The 20,636-nt window shown below is 40.1% G+C and overlaps 1 protein-coding gene across 1 annotated transcript in view; it reads left to right on the top strand.

Moving 5' to 3' along the window:
* DNAAF9 (dynein axonemal assembly factor 9) overlaps positions 1 to 20,636 on the top strand; it is a 141,520-nt gene that overhangs the window by 49,162 nt on the left and 71,722 nt on the right. The window contains exons 9-13 of the mRNA XM_058563120.1: positions 4,473 to 4,528; positions 7,822 to 7,957; positions 15,546 to 15,627; positions 17,098 to 17,134; positions 20,115 to 20,202. Coding sequence (XP_058419103.1) covers positions 4,473 to 4,528; positions 7,822 to 7,957; positions 15,546 to 15,627; positions 17,098 to 17,134; positions 20,115 to 20,202 — 399 coding nt within the window. The remainder of the gene's footprint in view (positions 1 to 4,472; positions 4,529 to 7,821; positions 7,958 to 15,545; positions 15,628 to 17,097; positions 17,135 to 20,114; positions 20,203 to 20,636) is intronic.

Here is a 20,636-nt window from a genome sequence, read left to right as displayed (position 1 = left end):
GAAGAATGTCATTGGGATTCTGATTGGGATTGCATTGAATCTGTAGATTGCTTTAGGTAATATAGACATTTTAACTATGTTTATTCTTCCAATCCACGTGCATGGGATGTGTTTCCATTTCTTTATGTCATCATCGATTTCTTTCAATAATGTCTTGTAGTTTTCATTGTATAGGTCTTTCACCTCCTTGGTAAGATTTATTCCTTGATATTTTATTCTTTTTGATGCAATTGTAAATGGTATTATCTTTTTGAGCTCTCTTTCTGTTGGTTCGTTATTAGCATACAGAAATGCAACTGAGGGCCGGCCCCGTGGCTTAGCAGTTAAGTGTGTGTGCTACACTACTGGCAGCCCGGGTTTGGATCCCGGGTGCACACCGACACACCGCTTCTCCAGCCATGCTGAGGCCGCGTCCCACATACAGCAACTAGAAGGATGTGCAACTATGACATACAACTATCTACTGGGGCTTGGGGGAAAAAGGAGGAGGAGGATTGGCAGTAGATGTTAGCTCAGAACCAGTCTTCCTCAGCAAAAAGAGAAGGATTAGCATGCTTGTTAGCTCAGGGCTGATCTTCCTCACTGGGAAAAAAAAAAAAAAGAAATGCGACTGATTTTTGTAGATTGATTTTGTGCTCTGCGACTTTGCTGTAGTTGTTGATATTTCTAATGGTTTTCCAACGGATTCTTTAGGGTTTTCTGTATATAAAAGCATGTCATCTGCAAATAGTGAGAGTTTCACTTCTTCGTTGCCTATTTGGATTCCTTTTATTCCTTTTTCTTGCCTAATTGCTCTGGCCAAAACCTCCAGTACTATGTTGAATAGGAGTGGTGAGAGTGGGCAGCCCTGCCTCGTTACTGTTCTCAGAGGAATGGCTTTCAGTCTTTCCCCGTTGGATGTTGGCTGTGGGTTTGTCATAAATAGCTTTTATTATGTTGAGGTACTTTCCTTCTATACCTATTTTGTTGAGAGTTTTTATCATAAATGGATGTTGTATCTTGTCAAATGCCTTCTCTGTGTCTATTTAGATGACCACGTGGTTTTTATTCTTTGTTTTGTTGATGTGGTGTATCACGTTGATTGATTTGCGGATATTGAACCATCCCGGCGTCCCTGGTATAAATCCCACTTGATCATGATGTATGATCTTTTTAATGTATTGCTGTATTCAGTTTGCCAATAATTTATTGAGGATTTTTGCATCTATGTTCATCAGTGATATTGGCCTGTAATTTTCCTTCTTTGTATTGTCTTTGTCTGGTTTTGGTATCAGGGTGATGCTGGCCTCGTGGAATGGTTTAGGAAGTGTTCCATCTTCCTCTATTTTTTGGAATAGTTTGAGAAGGATGGGTATTAAATCTTCTTTGAATGTTTGGTAAAATTCACCGGAGAAGCCATCTGGTCCTGGACTTTTATTTTTTGGGAGGTTTTTGATTACTATTTCAATCTCTTTGCTTGTGATTGGTCTATTCAGATTCTCCATTTCTTCTTGGTTCAGTTTTGGGAGGTTGTATGAGTCTAAGAATTTATCCATTTCTTCTAGATTGTCCAATTTGTTGGCATATCATTTCTCATAGTATTCTCTTATAATCCTCTGTATTTCCGTGGTATCCATTGCAATTTCTCCTCTTTCGTTTCTAATTTTATTTACTTGAGTCTTTTCTCTTTTTTTCTTAGTAAGTCTGGCTAAGGGTTTGTCAATTTTGTTTATCTTCTCAAAGAAGCAACTCTTTGTTTCATTAAGCCTTTCTACTGTTTTTTTGGTCTCAATTTCATTTATTTCTGCCCTGATTTTTATTATTTCTCTCCTTCTGCTGACTTTGGGCTTTGTTTGTTCTTCTTTTTCTAGTTCTGTTAGGTGTAATTTAAGGTTGCTTATTTGGGCTTTTTCTTGTTTGTTAAGGTGGGCTTGTATTGCTATGAGTTTCCCTCTCAGGACCACTTTTGCTGCATCTCATATGGTTTGTTATGGCATATTTTCATTTTCGTTTGTTTCCAGATAATTTTTGATTTCTCCTTTAATTTCATCAATGATCCATTGGTTGTTCAGTAGCATGTTGTTTAATCTCCACATTTTTGTCACGTTCCCAGTTTTTTTTTTTCGTGGTTGATTTCCAGTTTCATAGCATTATGGTCTGAAAAGATGCTTGTTATGATTTCAATCTTCTTAAATTTATTGAGGCTTGCTTTGTTTCCCAACATATGGTCTATCCTTGAGAATGTTCCATGCGCACTTGAGAAGAATGTGTAGTCAGCTGTTTTTGGATGGAGTGCTCTATATATGTCTACTAGGTCCATCTCGTCCAGTTTTTCATTTGAGTCCACTATTTCTTTATTGACTTTTTCTCTGGATGATCTATCCATTGATGTAAGTGGGGTATTAAGGTCCCCTACTATTATTGTGTTGTTGTTATTGTCTCCTTTTAGGTTTGTTAATAGTTGCTTTATGTACATTGGTGCTCCTATGTTGGGTGCATATATATTTATAAGTGATATGTCTTCTTGGTAGAGTGTCCCTTTTATCATTATATATTTCCCTTCTTTGTCTTTCTTAACCTGTTTTATCTTGAAGTCTACTTTGTCTGATATGAGTATGGCAACACCTGCTTTCTTTTGTTTGCCATTAGCTTGGAGTATTGTCTTCCATCCTTTCACTCTGAGCCTGTGCTTGTCTTTAGAGCTGAGATGTGTTTCCTGGAGGCAGCATATTGTTGGGTCTTGCTTTTTAATCCATCCTGCCACTCTGTATCTTTTGATTGGAGAGTTCAGTCCATTTACATTTAGGGTAATTATTGATATATGAGGGCTTAATGTTGCTGTTTTGTCACTTATTTTCCAGTTCTTTTGCATTTCCTTTGTTTCTTGTCCCATTTGTTTCGGACTTGGCAAATATATTTTTAAATGGATGTTTAATGGACAGCGCTGATGATGATACCCTGAGCTAGACACACTCATATATTGTAAGTAGAAGTGGACATTGATGAAACTTTTTTAAAAAGCAATTTGGCAGTATAGTTCTGCCTTTTTACCCTATAATTTCATTTCCAGATCTGCCTTAAGGAAAGAATCAGAGCTGCAGATAAAATTTCTAAACAGTTGTTCATTACAATATTATTCATGATATAAGAAGTCTCAGTAGCAATATAAATTTCCAAGAATAGAGGACTATTTAATAAACATTGGTACAATCATATATATTCTATGAATGGATCATAGAAAAAAGATTTGCAGAAAATATACAAGAATGTTAACAGTTCTTAAAGATTGTAGGCAGTTTTTATTGTATTCTAAAATAAGCATATATTACTTATCTAATTGGGGGGAAAAAACCAACAGATGTTATTTTAGGGAATTAAAATTGCCTTTTGAAATTTGAACCCTTTTGACACTGACCCTCCGTATCAGTTTTTTGTTTTGTTTTTTATAATTTTATGTATTTATTTATTTTTTCCCCCAAAGCCCCATTAGATAGTTGTATGTCATAGTTGCACATCCTTCTAGTTGCTGTATGTGGGACGCGGCCTCAGCATGGCCAGAGAAGTGGTACGTCGCTGCGCGCCCGGGATCCAAACCCGGGCCGCCAGCAGCAGCGCGCGTGCGCGCACTTAACCGCTAAGCCACGGGGCCGGCCCTGCGTATCAGTTTTGATTAGTGCGTAGCCTAGCACTAAGTACACCAGAGCTGAGAAGTACTTTTGTGGTTTCCTGGGAAACTTACATCAGTGTACTTATGAGTTCCTTGGATTGTTCCTCATTGCTGATTTTAAATTAGTACATTAGAATTAATATATATTGCTTTATTGGAAACATAGAAAAAAAATTTTTAAATAGAAGAAAAAATTCCCACATGGTTAGTAACTTGGACCATAGATGGTGGTTGGTCCAATTTCCTTTCAGTAGTTAAAAACTATAAAATTTGACAAGAATTTCTTTCCTTTTTTTTTTTTTGGTGAGGAACATTGGCCCTGAGCTAACATCTGTTGCCAATCTTCCTCTTTTTGCTTGAGGAAGACTGTCCCTAAGCTAACATCTGTTCCAGTCTTCCTCTACTTTGTATGTGGGACGCTGCCACAGCAGTGTGTAGGTTTACACCCGGGATCCTAACCCGTGAACCTCGGGCCGCTGAAGTGGAGTGCATGACCCTAACCACTATGCAACTGGGCCAGCCCCAGGAATTTCTTTTCTTTACTTTCCTTTTGCAGCCTTTTGTCTTTTTTTCTTTGCTGTTTTTTTGTTTGTTTGCTACCTGTCCCCACAATTCATTTTGCGATCCACCATGTTCTTCCATGTTCTTATAATAATCTACAAACATACATCTCCCTTTCTCCCTCTCTCTCTCTCATACTCTGTCTCTGTCACTCTCTCTCACACACACACTACATACGTACGTACATACATGCATATATGAGAGTTTTTGTGATTGTTTTATAAAATTATGATCTTAATACATACGATGTTGGCTTCTTTTTTAGCCATTCAGAAGTTACTTCAGTCATGGAATGATCTCCAGCCATATAACTGAAAACAGGTAAGGTTTTGGAGGTAGAATGGTGAATAATAGAGAAAATGGGTTGACAAGGAGGATGGATTTGGTGGAGCATATAAGTTCAGAAGCTAGAGTCAGGAAAATATGGGTTGACTTTAGCTATCACCAGGTAAGAAATCCATACTTTGTAAGGTCATCTGTTTCACTGCTTTTGTATTTTTGTACTTTTTAAAATATAGTTTTATAGTAAACTAGCTTTTAAAACACTGTAGCTTGCTGAAATCTAAAGAAAGTAATTTTTTTATTCCATCTCTAGCCCAGGAAAGTGAGTGGAAGCAGAGTGTCCAAGGGCTGGACAGGGATCAGTAGTGGCTTGTGGGAAGTAAAGGGGTGGAGCGTAAAGGTCCAGCCCCAGGAAGACCTGGAGCAGTGAGGGTTGCTGCATTTGTTTTCTTGAAGTGTTTCCTTCGGCACCTCTCGTGTCATGATCATCAGGAGGGCCTAGCAGGGGATACTTCCATTGGTGGATAGATGAGAGTAGATCTTTCCTCTCTTTTCTTCCCAAATTCCAATCCAATCTGATAGTGAGACAAACTACCCTGGCTGGAACTCAGAGTCATCTTTTTCTGGCCAAAGTGTCACTTAGGTTGATTAAGCTTCAGAAAAAAATCAGAGTAGAAGAATCAGAGTAATGTTTATTTTTAAGAGCGCCTGTTTGCATGAAGCTTAAGGAAGTATTTTTAAGAGTAATGAAAAGAAATGCAAAGAATTTTCCACATGACACACAGTAAGGGCAATTTAAGAAAAGGGTAAGGGATAAAGGAAACTATCTTAGTTGTTTTAGCTGCTATGACAAAAATACCATAAACTTGGTGGCTTATAAACAAAAAACATTTATTTCTCACAGTTCTAGAGACTGAGAAGTCCATGATCTTGGCACTGGCAGATTTGGTGTCTGGTGAGGGCCCCCTTTCCCATAGATAGCTGTCATTTAACTATAAGCTCATATGGCAGTAGGGGTGAGGGATCTTTCTGGAACCTCTTTTTTAAGAGCCTGTTTTATAATCCCATTCATAAAGGATCCGTCCTTAAGACTTAATCACCTCCTAAAGGCCCTACATCCTAATACCATCACTTTGGGGGTTAGGATTTTAACATGAATTTTGTGGGGACACAAACATTCAGTCCATGGCAGAAACTTTTTTTTTTTTTATAATTTTATTTATTTTTCCCCCCCAAAGCCCTAGTAGATAGTTGTATGTCATAGCTGCACATCTTTCTAGTTGGTGTACGTGGGACCCGGCCTCAGCATGGCTGGAGAAGCGGTGCGTCGGTGCGCGCCCGGGATCCGAACCCGGGCCGCCAGTAGCGGAGCGCGTGCACTTGGCCGCTAAGCCACGGGGCTGACCCAGAAACTATCTTTTTAACATATCCTTTAGTCATTGAATATTTGTTGAGAACGTATGACATGCTAAGCGAGAGATACATGGTTAAAAAATAAACCAGACGTGGTCTTTGCCCTCATGGAGTGTATAGTTTGGTGGGGAAACGACATTAATCAAGAAACCTCACCAAGAAATATGTAATTACAAATTCTGATTGGCGCCATGAAGGAGAAAAGAACATGGTACCGTGAATATCATAACTGGAGAGCGTGACCTCCTCAGGGGGAAGATCTGAATGATGAGTAAAGATAATTAAGAGAAAGGAGAAAAGCAGTGGTCCTGAGATGAGACCATAAGGAACATAAAAGAAGTGTGTGTTAAGGAACATAAAAGAAGATGAGTTTGGCTGGAGTATGAGAATTGGAGAGTGGCCCTACATGGAGCTAAAGAAGTTGGCCAGGCCAGGCCATGCAAGTCCTTGCTGGCCATGTGAAAGATTTTGGCCTTTCTCTTGAAAATACCATAAAGGCATTAAAGGCTGTGCATGTTTAAAAGATTGTCCTCTCTGCAAGGTGGAGAATAGATTATAGGAGGGCAAGAGTGGAAGCAGTGAAACTGCGAGGAAACATTATAGTTGTCCAGGGAAGAAATGATAGCGGCATGGACTAGGCTTATGACCATGTGGATGGAGGGAACTGGACAAATAGAAGTGAAATTTGGATAGTTGATTGGATTTAGAGGGTGAGGGAACAGAAGTGAAGGAGGCCTCTCAGGTCTAGCTCAGTCCCTGGATGAATGATGGTGCTGTTTATTTACTGCAAAAACTGGAAGGGGAACAGGTTTAAGAGGTAGATCATGAGAGAGGATAGGAGAGAGCAAACAGCTGAAGGTAAAACCCTAGGAATGTTCAGAGGCCAGTTAGAGGAGGAAATGACTGACAAGGAAGACTGAGAAGCAACAGCTCTTGCAGGAGGAGGGTGTCAGGTGCTTCTGAGAGACCAAGGAAGGGTGGGCTGAAGACTGTCCATTGGATTTGCTGTATGCTACATAAAAGGCATTTGGTGACTTCTTCAAGAGCAAGTTGAGTGAAACAACTGAGAGGAGTCGATTGAAGTGGGCTGAGAAGTGAGCAGAATGTAAAAACAAAAACAAAAATAAAAAGACAAGTCTAGCCAAGAGAGGAGGGAGAAAAAGGGGATGGGGGCAGGGGCAGGTAGGTGTGGTAGTGAGAACATTTGCAACCCTACTCTGCTGCTTCCTCCTGAAAGCTACTCAGGAAGGGCTAACAGTTCTATTGTGTCTGCAGTCTAAGTATCACAGCTGCTATCATTCTTTAAAGTTTATATTTCTAGTAAAATGCTATTGTATAATACTGGGATTTTGCTTCATCTCTGCATCATAGACAGCAAACTTCTGGAACTTTCTCCTTAAGAAGTAGGATGAGGGGGCGGGCTCGGTGGCATAGCAGTTAAGTGTACATGCTCTGCTTCGGTGGCCTGGGGTTCGCGAGTTCGGATCCCACCTGCGCACCGACGCACCACTTGTCATGCCATGCTGTGACGGCGTCTCATATAAAGTAGAGGAAGATGGGCACGGATGTTAGCCCAGGGCCAATCTTCCTCAGCAAAAAAAAGAGGAGGATTGGCATCGATGTTAGCTCAGGGCTAATCTTCCTCACACACAGACAAAAAAAAGTAGGATGAGCTGAAAATATAAACTTGGTTTGGGTTTAGTTATGTCCCTAAGTGACTGTTCCCTGTGGGTCAGTAAGAGGAATCAGAGATGTCTGGTGTCCCTTCCCAACCAGCAAGGAGCATTAGGTGGACTGTACTGACCACCTTGCTCAGACTGTGGGACACCACTTAGAAAAGCCCAAGATCTTACTCCCTGGGTGGTTGCCCGGGCCAGGAATCTCTTTTCTACTCACATGTTTTTGATTTGCCACTCCAGCCCTAACAGGCAGCCATTTGTTCTCTTTGGTAATCACTCCACACGAGAAAACCTGAATGCTGGCAACTTTAACTTCCCTTCTGAAGGGCACCTGGTACGCAGCACTGGTCCCAGTGGGAGTTTTGCCAAACACATGGTGAGTGGCTTGACTGCCGTGTGCTTAACTGGTTTTATTATCAATAGGGAGGAGCAGAGCTGGATAAAGGGAAGCTTTCCAGTTAGTGTATTGATTTAACCTTTAAGTTGAAGTTGTTTTAGAGTGAAAAGTGATTGGAAACTGACTATATGTATTTTTATGTAAGTACTAGGTATGATTTTGAAAACATATTTAATTTTTAAATATTTGAAGTAAAAAGGTTTTAAAAAAATACTTTCACAAACAAAACTCTATGTTGTCAGAGTAGTATTATCAGTAGAAAAATAATCTTAAATTAACTTGAAAATAGAGTCATTCCAAGCCTAAGTTTGTTATGGCCTGACTATTACACTTCAGGACATAAACCTTGAGGATCACTGTTCTTTTATTGAGAGTTCCAGGGAGAAGATTTTTGCACTTGATGGTAAATTGTCTGCTGCATTCTTTTAAAGGAAACATTAGGCTGAAATATGAGACTCTAATGATTGTAAAAGTCTATGGCATTTTAAGTGTTTTCAAAATGTTGCTGACAATCAGGAGAGCTGGGGAGATAGGTATTATTATTTTTCAGTTTGGATTTGGAGAACATGAGACCCAGGTCTCTGGACTGAGATCCAAGATCTGCCTCCAAGCTAGTCATGGATATAGGGCTACTTGAATGGATGTGCTGTCAGGATCTTGCTGGCCTGTAAAGGGAGGGCTCAGGCCCCATTTTAACCCCTCAGAGCACTCTTGGAATACACAGAAAATGCCAAATGGCGTACGCTTCTCTATGTAATCTTACTTGTTGACTATACATATTAAATCAAAACTAAACGAGACAATCTGATTTCTGCTTCTGAGAAGATGGAGTCGACATACTTTTCCCTATTCCTCCCACTAAGTACAGCTGAAAACCCTGGACATAATGTACAAAAGAAACATAGGAAGACTATGAAAGGTAGAGAGAAAAAGGCAGACTGGCTAAAAACCTCAGGACCAAAGGAACAAAATGGCATTGAGTTTTCTGGAGTCTCTTTTTGCCTACGTATCCCAGACTGGATACCAGAGAAGCCAGCAACCTGAAAATGCCAATAGGCACAGACATAAAAAGCCCCAAGAAAAGCCTGCTCTCTCTGGCCAAAGAACCAGGAAAAGGACAGCCTAGCAAGACAGAAACCTTTTGGACAACAGCTGTTCTACTCCAGCTAAACCCCTCAGAAAAAACTGCATCTCCACCCCTACCCCCGCCAGCAAGGGCTGAGTGAAGAGCCTAGATGTCCACCCTTGCCAGGCTGTAATGGGATGCCATCCCGTCACCCCTACCCCTGTTGGGGTAGTGTCAGAGAAGGCCCAGTGGAGAGTCACGACTTCATCCCTGCGGGCAATAATAAACCCCCTCACACATACACAGTATCAATGGAGACCACAGGGGAGCCTAGACTTCCACCCCTACCCAACAGAAATGAGGTGTCCCTCCTTGGGGTAGTATTATTGGAGGCCAGTGGAAAATCAAGTCTTTCACCACCACTCAGAGATAACAAGGCCACTGCCTTACCCACTGTGTCTGTCATTCTCCCAAGCCTGGGTGGTATCAGCAGAGGCACACTGGGGAACCTGAACTCCCACCCCTGCCCAACAGTAACAAGGAGCACCCCCTCACACACACACACGCACACACACTTGCACTCACACCAAGTGTTGACAGAGACTGAGTGGAGAGCCTGGACTTCCACTCCTACCTGGCAGTAACAAAGCATCAGTCTCCCCTGTTCACTCTCTGAAGCAGTATCAGACGAGGCCTGCTAAAACACAGACTTAAATAAGATCCAGAGAAGACTTCCAGGTTCAGCTCTAACGTGTAAAGAGCTTGGAAATCATGCCTCCCATCTTTACAACAAGAAAAAAGCTAAACAAACGGAAAACTAACAACTCTTCATGGACTCAGAGAACTGAAGTCTCAAGGCAAACCACCACTCCAAAATCTAGAGAGATGGGTGAACCCAGAGAGTCACAGCCAATATCTGCTTATCTGGAGCAGAGGCTACACTTAAATAATAATTTTGATGAACTTCTAGAGGCTGAATTTGGACTAATATGAGAGTGAAAAACTCCTGGGGGACACAATCTTAGGGGGTCCCCACACATTTGTGGATTTAACTTCCAGGAGCCCCATCAGGTTCTCATGGTGAAAAGCCAAGAAAAATCCCCTCTTGGCTCTGGCAGGAGAAAGAGAACATTCACCATTTTGAAATATAGCAAAGGCCTACTCTCCAAGAAAAGGACTTTACCAGGGCCTTATCTCATCTGAGAGAAGGACATTTACTTGACTCCAGCAGCACACTCTAGCCTTCCTGTCTCACCTAAGGGAGAAAAGAAAAACAAAACTAAGAAATACTTGTGCAGGTCATAGCCCAGGGACACAGGCCCAATACCAGACTAAGATTTAATCATAAGATTATAGAACTCTTCCCCTCCCCCATTACCTTACCACCACACCAACAGTTCTCCAATATAATCATAGGGATTACTGTTAAAAGAGCTTCAAGGCGCACTATTCAAGAAGGAGTTCTTATGGAAACCCAAAGACAACAGCAAAGACAAATACAATGACACTAGAGGAATTTGAAGCCCCTGGCACCTGCAGCTACAGAAAACATTAAACATGACCCAACTCCCTGCCAGATTAACATGAAACCTGGTGTTAAAGCCTGTTTACCTCAGTTCCTATTACCTGATATATCATGTCTGGCTTTCAACAAAAAAATTACAAGACATGCTAAAAGGCAAGAAAAAACAATCTGAAGAAACAATGTAACCATCAGAACCAGACTCAGATATGACTCATATTTTGGAATCTTCAGACAGGGAATTTAAAATAATTATGATTGATATATTAAAGACTCTAATGGAAAAAGTAGACAATATGTAAAAACAGATGGATAATGTAAACACAGAGATGGAAACTCTAAGAAAGAATCACAGAGGAAATGCTAGACATCAAAAACAAAGAAGAGAACATCTAAGAACTGTGAGACAGCTTCAAAGAGTGTAACATGCATAGTGGGAATATCAGAAGGAGAAGAAAGAGAGAAAGGAACACAAGAAATATCTGAAGTAGGGCCGGCCCCGTGGCTTAGCGGTTAAGTGCGCGCGCTCCGCTGCTGGCGGCCCGGGTTCGGATCCCGGGCGTGCACTGACACACTGCTTCTCTGGCCATGCTGAGGCCACGTCCCACATACAGCAACTAGAAGGATGTGCAGCTATGATGTACAACTATCTACTGGGGCTTTGGGGGAAATAAATAAATAAGAAAAAAAAAGAAATATCTGAAGTAATAATGGCCAAGAATTTTCCAAAATTAAGGACAGACACAAAACCACAGATCCAGGAAACTCAGAGAATACTAAGTAGAATAAATACCAAAATATCTTTACCTTGGCCTATCATATTCAAATTTCGCAAGACCAAAGACATTAAAGAGAAAAATCTTGAAAGTAGCTAGAGAGAACAAACACCTTACCTGTAAAGGAGCAAGGATAAAAATTACAGTGGACTTCTTATCAAAAACCATGCAAACAAGAAGAGAGTGGAGTAATATATTTAAAGTGTTGAAAGAAAAAAACCCCACCAACCTGAATTCTATATCCAGCAAAATTATCATTCCAAAGAAAAGCAGAGAAGAAATAAAGACTTTCTCAGACAAACAAAAAACAGAAAATTCATCACCAGCAGACCTGCCCTGCAAGAAATGTTAAAAGAAGTTCTTTAGGCATTAAAAAAATTTACATAGATCAGAAACCTGGATCTACGTAAAGAAGGGAAGAACATCAAAGAAGGAATAAATGAAAGTTTATAAAATATTTTATTTTTAATTGATCTAAAAGATTAATAAATAACAATGTATTAGGTGATTGTATATTAAGGATAAGTAAACTGAAATAACAGCAATTTCATAAGGGACGGGAGGGAGGAAATGGTACTACTCTAAAACAAGGTACCTGCACTACGCATGAAGTGATTTCATGTGTATCAAGTATAATTTGAAGGTGGACTTAGATTAGTTATAAATGTGCAAACTCTAGGAAGACCACTAAAAAAAATCCAGGTTTCAATTGAAAAATCACTAGAGCTCTCAAACTGAATGAGAAAAGACAATCATCATATGCTAACACTGAGATAACACAGATGTGAGAAGTAACTGACGAGGATGTAGAGCAGCAATTGGAAAATGCTTCATCGAGCAATTACAAATACCCTTGGAATAAATTTTAAAATTGTGAGTTTCGGCAAAGAAATAGATATGAAGAACCACCAAATGGAAATTTTAGTACTAAAAATACAGTAATCAAAATAGAAAACTTATGAATGGACTACAGTAGAATGGAAGAGAGTGAGTAAAGAAATCAGTGAACTTGAAGATAGAACCATAGAAATTACCCAATCTGAACAACAGAGAAATGGACTGAAAAAAATACTGAACCTCAGAGATCTCAGAAATCTGTGGGAATATCACGAAAGATCTTAACATTCGTTTCATTGGCATATCAGAAGGAGAAGAGAAGGAGGATGGGGCTGAAAAAATATTCAAAATATAATGGCTGACAGTTTCCCAAATTTGGCCCAAAAAACCCATGAACCTATAAATTCATGAAGCTTAGTGAACCCCAAAGACGATTAAATCCAAAGATATCCACACCAATACACATAAGATTCAAACTTCCAAAAAGTATAGAGGAAAAGTCTTGGAAACAGCCAGAGAGAAGTGACACCTCACTACCTATATGGGAAAACAATTTGAATGAACGTGTATTTCTCATCAGAAACCATAAATGCTAGAAGGAAGTAGCACATTTTTCAAGTGCTAGAAGAGAACTGTCACTTAGAAATCTATAGCCGGTGAAAATCTCTTTCAGGAATGAAGGGGGAATCGACATTCTCAGATGAAGGAAAACTAAGAGATCTACCCTAAAAGAATAACTAAAGGAAGTTTGGTCAAAACAAAGAGGAAATGATAAAAGAAAGAATCTTGGAACTTTAAGAAGGACAAAAGAACGCAATAATAAAACCAGTACACCACTGAATTTGTATACTTTAAAATAGTTTTATCTAAAAAAAATTGCAAAAAAAAACCCCAACCACAGTGCACACTCACGTTGTGGGTGGCATAGCCAGTTTCTGTTCTTAAGTCTGTATGACTCCAAAGCCAAAGGGCTTTCACTCATTACTTCAGTAATCTTTATTGAGTGTCTGCTATGTGCCAGTCACTGTGCTAGGTGCAGGGAATATACAGTCATGGTCTTTGCCTTTAAGGATCTCACAGACTTATAGAAGAGTCAGTAAGGATGGTGAAATGTTTAGAGCAATAATTTAGCCATCCATTACATACCTATTAGAACGACTAAAATCCAAAACACTGACAACACCAAATGCTGGAAAAAATGTGGAACAATAGGAACTCTCATTCATTACTAGTAAGAATGCAAAATGGTACAGCCACTTGGGAAGACAGTTTGGCAGTTTCTTAGAAAACTAAACATACTCTTAGTGTATGATCCATTAATCGCACTCCTTGGTATTTACCCAAATGAGTTGAAAACTTAACGTCCACACAAAAACCTACACAAGGAATTTTTTGATAATTTTATTCATAATTGCCAAAACTTGGAAGCAGGCAAGATGTCCTTCAGTAGATGAATGAATAAATAAACTGTGGTACATCCAGACAATGGAATATTATTCAGTGATAAAAAGAAAGAGCTATCAAGCCACAAAAAGGCATGGAGAAACCTGAATATTGCTAAGTGAAAGAAGCTAATCTGCAAAGGCTACATATTGTGTGGTTCCAACTATATGATATTCTGGAAAAGGCAAAATAATAGAGACAGTTAAAAGATCAGTTGTTGCCAGGAGTTTGGGAGCAAAGGAGAACAGATGGAGTACAAGAGATTTTAGGGCAGTGAAACTGTTCTGTATGATATAGTCATGATGGACACATGTCATACATTTGTCAAAACCCATAGAATGCACAACACAACGAATGAACCCTAATGTAAACTATGTTAATAATTAGTTAATAATAAAGTATGTCAAACTTTTTAGTTAATAATAATGTATCAATATTAGTTCATCAATTATAACAAATGTAACATAATAGTGCAAGACATAAATAATAGGGGAAATTGTGGGAGTAAACGGAAGGAGAGGAGATATGTGGGAACTCTGTACTTTTGGATCAATCTTTATGTACACTTAAAACTGCTCTGAAAAATAGTCAATTAAAAAAAAGTTATGAGGTTCTTTACACAACTTTCTGTAATAATTGGGGATCCTTATTTTACAAACACAGAAACCTAATGAAATCAAGAAATTTACCTGAGATCTAGTCCTAGGGTGGTGGGGGTTCTAGATTATGACCTCTCATCTTCATTCAGCTCTATTTCAAGGTAGCTTACTTACCCTTTCCATTTCTGTGCCATTTGAGAATAATTTACAAATTAATGGGTGTCGTGTAAAACATGTAAATCCAGATTATCTGAACCGTTTTACATTACATGTGCAAATTCTGTTGTACCAATTTCTTTTTTAATGTAAATGTCAATAAATTTAATGTTAATATATACTTACACAAATTATGACATGCTAAGGAAGCGGATTGTCACCTTTAAAAAAAACCTTTAGTTGGGAAAAATTTGGAAATCCAAGGAACATGTTTTAATTGAGGAAAAACATCTATTAACCAACAGTTAGAAATGTGTACATGCATTTTCATTTAGGGTCATGGCAATATTGATCATATTCACTATGGTGAATTATAGATTAGTCTGAATAAGTCCTTATTTCAAATCTGTAACTTGGATTCACAATGTTCACAATATTACAGAAAAATGCCATGTATTCTCTTGTGACTCCCTTAAGCAATGGAGTAAAATAGAAGGAATGAATATTTGTGTCATATTTAGCTACTTTTTATATATTGTGCTAATTTCCTTTCCTTTAGTTCTTGTGGTAGCATTTTTACATTTTGTACCTGCTATCCTCGAAACCCTGATGAGATGTTGGATTTTCAAAAGAGAAAAGGACATCCATTTCCATCTCTATATAAGTGAATAACTAAATTGGGAAGAAGAATAAGAATTTAAAAATCTAGAGAACATATTTTCTCTTCTGCAAGGCCTGTGTATGGAGATGAAATACAAATGAAGCCGGGGACCTGAGTAGGACCCTCCTTTCCTGAATTTGTAGCTGCCCCCCCACATCTGCCTGTCATGTCAGCCAGGGTCCTTACTGTGAAAATTCTGGATTGAATATTAATAGGAGTCAAAATCCAAGCACATGTCTTCTTCTTTTCCTTCTAAGTTGTGAATTCCTGAACATCCTCGGCTGACCCAAACAGCAGTCGCACAATATAGACAAGGTTAAACACATACACACACGATACTTTTGGAAAAACAATTGAAGGTGATCTTTTCCCATGCCTTTAAAAAATAATAAATCAGCTGTTTGTGGAATAAAATTGACTTCCATTAACTATATACTTTTTGTTTCTCTAACAGTACACAGCTAAGTCCCTGCTCCTTTTTTACTTTTATTTTTTTCTGACATCCAGGTAGTACAGTGCGTCTCACCAAAGGGACCCCTTGCTTGTTCAAGAACATACTTTTTTGGAGCTACTCACGTTCCTTACTTGGGTAAGTCCCTGTTAGTCATCATCTCATCAACTTACCTATTTTTTTCTGACATCCAGGTAGTACAGTGCGTCTCACCAAAGGGACCCCTTGCTTGTTCAAGAACATACTTTTTTGGAGCTACTCACGTTCCTTACTTGGGTAAGTCCCTGTTAGTCATCATCTCATCAACTTACCTAATGAATAGTTTCTCCCATAAACAAGAAACGGACTCATGATTTACTACTTTCCTCAGAAGCTTATGATACCAATTTGTTGGCCTCTAACTCCCTCTCTGATTCTAGCTGGAGAGCTGATGTGCCTAACACATTTCTCACAGAATGTATTTCAGGAGGAATAATTATCCAGCTCAACATATATTAAGTCTAACCATGTGTAAGACCGTGTGCTCAGTGTCAGAAGGAAGGCAAAGATGAGTGAGTCCTGGTTGGAGATACCAGGAGATATGGGCTGCTATAGGAGTTTGGAGGTCTCAGCCAGGTGTCTGCTGTTCTTGTGAGGAAAGTGAGGAAGGGCCATGGTAGAAGGTACCCATGAGCTTGGAGCATTCACAGGAGAAAGTGCTCGGTGCTGCAGGGTCATCCAAAAGGCTAGACTGACCAGGGCTGCCCTGCTTGCTGGGGTAACCAGAAGCTCCAGACATCCAAAGAGATATGGAGAAGAACTTCTAGAATGAATGAGGATATCAGCACTGCTCCACAGAGGAGAGTACGTCAGAAACCAGATTTTATTCTGGGTGTGTTTTTTTGTTTTTTGTTTTTTGTGAGGAAGATCAGCCCTGAGCTAACATCCGTGCTAATCCTCCTCTTTTTTTGCTAAGGAAGACCGGCTCTGAGCTAACATCTATTGCCAATCCTCCTCCTTTTTTTTTCCGCCAAAGCCCCAGTAGATAGTTGTATGTCATAGTTGCACATCCTTCTAGTTGCTGTATGTGGGACGTGGCCTCAGCAAGGCCGGAGAAGCGGTGTGTCGGTGCGCGCCTGGGATCTGAACCCGGGCCGCCAGTAGCGGAGCACTCACACTTAACCGCTAAGCCACGGGGCCGGCCCAGTATTCTGGGTGTTTTTATATAAGCTGGGAAACTCGGAAAGAAACATAACTTAGGTCAGATAATTAAGGAGATGAAAAAAGAGGCAGAAATAAGCCTGTTTACTTATATCTCCTAACTTAAAAAAATTAAAAATAAAGGCAAAAACATTCCAGAACCTAAGATTCCTTCTGTCTTCGCTAGTGTTTAGTGGTGATGCTGAGTGGGTTGTCAGTCAATGTCAGGGATGAAGGTCCAGGAGGATACTGGGAGAAGCCAGTTTTCACTGTTGTTTGCACTTGTACTGTATTTCGCTCAAAAGAAAAAAAAAAGTAGTAGTTCTTGATATCTCCTTCAAATTAAATTAAGAAATTCTGGCCTCCTTATGAAGTGTTTGCATCTCCTGTGATCTTGTCACATTCTTAATACATAGTCCTCTTTCACAGGTGATGACAAGCAGCTGCCCAAGAAAACTGAGCAGATGTAAGTCTTCATTTCTATTTCATTTTTTCTTTCTCAAAGTTGAGTTACTCAGAAGTTGTGGCTGTCCCATCTCCTTCTTTTTGAGATCAGCATTGTGTAGGACATCTGGTTTAAGAGGTGAGCAGAGCTGTGTAGTTTCCCAGGAGGTCCCAGCCTCTATCAGTCAGTTCTGAGTCCAGACCAGAGACCCTGCCAGGTTTGCCATCTGATCCTCTCTCCAGAACGCAGAGACTTTCTGCCTGCACACCTGTGCATTTAAATGGCATAACTCTTCTTAGTATGTCTTCTACATAGTGCCTTTTTTATTAGGGGCTTTCCTAAAAATAAAACATCTTGAAACCTATTGGGAGAATCTGTGTGGAACCTCATCTGATCTGAGGAGTGTTTCCTCTGGATTTGACACTCAGGCTTATGGAACAGAGCTAGGATCTGAACTTAGGTTGTGTAACTTTAGAAAGGTCCTAGTGTTGACTAGGGAGAAACCAAAGACAGGAGATAAACTCATTAATGCTTATGTTAGTCTACTTGGACTGCCATAACAAAACACCACAGACTAGGTGGCTTAAACAGCAGAAATTTATTTGCTCCCAATTCTGGAGGCTACAAGTCCAAGATTTAAGTACCAGCAGGGTTTGTGTCTGGTGAGTCCTCTCTCCTTGAGTTACAGACCACTGCCTTCTCACTGTGTCCTCACATGGCCTTTCCTCTGTGCTCATGTGAAGAGAGAGAGATCTCTGGTGTCTCTTCCTCTTCTTATGAGGACACCAATTCTGTTGGAATTAGGGCCCCCACCCTTATGACCTCATTTAACTTTAATTACCTCCCTAAAGGCCCTGTCTCCAAATACAGTCACTTTAGGGGTTAGGGCTTCAGCATGAATTTTGGGAGGACACAATTCAGTCCATGACAGTGCTGGAACTACTGCATTCCAAAAAGGAATTTTCCTTCCGTAATATGAACATAATAGAGTTCGATTATGACCTAGTTAAATATCCCAGCATAAACTAGTGGAGTCTAGACCAGTGCTTCCCAAAGACCAACAGTGATGGCCACAAAGAATCATCTAAGGATCTTTTTAAAAATCCTACAGTAGTTCCCAGAACTACTGGATCAGAATCTCTAGAGTAGGGCCCATGAAGCCTATTGGAAAGAAAATAATGTAAATAATATAATCATACTACAGAAAATTTGGAAAATAGAGAAGAGAAAATAAGATCAGCCGTAATTCCTCCTCTTTGGCATCTTAATGTGATCTTGCTGGGCTTTTTAAAAATTATACATTTCAGTTTTGTGTAGCTGTAATTATAGCGTGTGTACGATTCTTTTTGTGGGTTTTCTTCACTTTAGCAACAAGTCAACCACATTCTCATATGTTGGTGGGTCTGTATAGTCTTGCTTGGTGCTTGCTTATGCTTCCGTGCCAACTGTGCTTAGCCACTGCCCTGGATCTTCATTCTGGACCCTTAGACATTACGCCTAAACCTAATCCATTGGTGCCCTGCTTCAGGGACTGGTATTGAGGGGTGGTTGGGCCCACATCAGGAGACTTGCTGAATCACAGAGCTGGTGGAACTTGGGCCTTCCTTTACCTGTTACAAGATTCTCAGGCTTAAAAATAGACATATTGTTTGTTTTTTTTTGTTTTTTGTTTTTTTGCAGGGGAAGATTTGCCCTAAGCTAACATCTGTTGCCAATCTTCCTCCTTTTTTTCTTCTTTTTACCCCTCAAAGCCCCGGTAGATAGTTGTGTATAGTTGTAAGTTCTTCTGGTTCCTCCATGCGAGCTGCCGCCACAGCATGGCCACTGACAGACAAGTGGTGTGGTTCCATGCCCAGGAACTGAACTCGGGCCGCCGAAGCAGAGCGCACCGAACTCCAACCACTAGGTTATCAGGACTGGCTCAAAAATAGACATATTCTTAAGTAAGGCTTTGTCACTGCCTTGCCAGGCACCTCCCTTGCCTTTCAGGGCCTCGTGGATGAGCCCCGTCTCTCTATAATTGTCCTAATAAGTTCCTAGGTCTCCTTCCTCTAAAGGAGGAAGGTCCTTACCACACCACTCCCACCAGTCGCCCCACCCCCAGGGACATGTGGCAATGTCTGGAGACAGTTTTGGTTGTCACAACCGGGGGTACTACTGGCATCTAATGGATAGAGGCCAGGGATGCTGCTAAACATCCTATAATGCACAGGACAGACCCCACCATAAAGAATTGTCTGGCCCAACATGCTGAGGTTAAGAAACCCTGCCCTAAAGGGAACCAGACTTGGATTTTCTAGGAACCTTCATGACAGTCCCAGTCTGGCAAAGAAAAAAACCTTCTTATAATGACTTTGGGAAGTGAGAAGTCAGAGAGAAAGAGCAAGATTGGTGAGGGGAAAGGTGGGGTGTACTTTAGGAAGGGAATGCTGCTCCTTAGAAGCATTCTCTATTCTCTAGGTTAGGTAAGCTGCTTAGAAAGTGGCCTGCAGCTGTTAATTTAAATTTAAGCGGAGCCCATCTTCTCCTCAGAATAATCTCCTTTGCTCCCTGAGGTCCCCCACCCTGAGGTTTCAGTAGCAGCTAGCCTTTAGCAGGCCTGGGGAGGAGATGACATGAAGGTGTAGTGTGGTTGCTCCCTGCAAAAGCAGCAAGTGCATGTCATGACACTGAAGGGATTCCAGGTCCTTGTAGCTGTTCCTGCGCATAAAAGGGTCAGGGAGCCCACAGAGTTTTCTTCTGTTGGATCACAAACAGGGAGGGTTGGTCTTTTGAGCAGAGTTAAGAAGAACTGGCTTTTCTTATCATGGTTTAACAAGAGCAAAGTATAAATCAGATGGACACATGGCTTTTAAAAGGTTTAGAAATCAACTTGTTCCATTTTTTTACTTTTCTCATTCTGTTTAAAAATCCACTTCCTTAGGGAATGTTGTTTATGTGCATGTAGCTTTTGATGAAACCTTGTGATGCTGCAGTTAACCCTTATTTTTTGTTTTTAAAGTAGGCTCTTGTCCCAGGTATATGCTGCTGTTACTGAGGCTGTTTTGGCTGGCATTGCATGTTATGCTAAAACTTCCAGTCTAACAAAGGTAATTTAAATACCTCATTTCTCTTTCCTTAGTAGTTATTTTAATGTAAAACTTGCTATCCTTCTGTTTTCTCTTAGGACACCTTGTAGTGTGAGCTTGGGCCTCAGTGGAGCTGGCACCAGAGAGATGCCTTTAGAGCTCTGAGCTTGTGCTGTTGTGGCTGAGCTGCCATTGTCTTATGAGTGACAACTAGTCAGCACTTCTTTGTAGATGTCTGGTTGTGTTAAAGAAAATCATTCTCCTAGCATATTGTTTTACTTAATAGTTTTTTTTTGTAAGACTTTTATAAGTTAAAAAATAAAAATATAGATTGTTCTACTGGGAATTTTAATTAAGTTAGGTAAGTTTGTTTTGAGCTACGTAGTTTGATTTCCTGTAATTCGGTGTTTAAAAAAACAACTAAAGATTAGAAAATCTGACTTGCCTTTCCTAGA

The sequence above is a fragment of the Diceros bicornis genome, chromosome 19 (genome assembly GCF_020826845.1).
Source record: "Diceros bicornis minor isolate mBicDic1 chromosome 19, mDicBic1.mat.cur, whole genome shotgun sequence".
Classification (NCBI taxonomy): Eukaryota; Metazoa; Chordata; class Mammalia; order Perissodactyla; family Rhinocerotidae; genus Diceros; species Diceros bicornis.
Note: the sequence above shows the minus strand (reverse complement) of the source record. Positions and strands in the feature narration are given on the sequence as shown.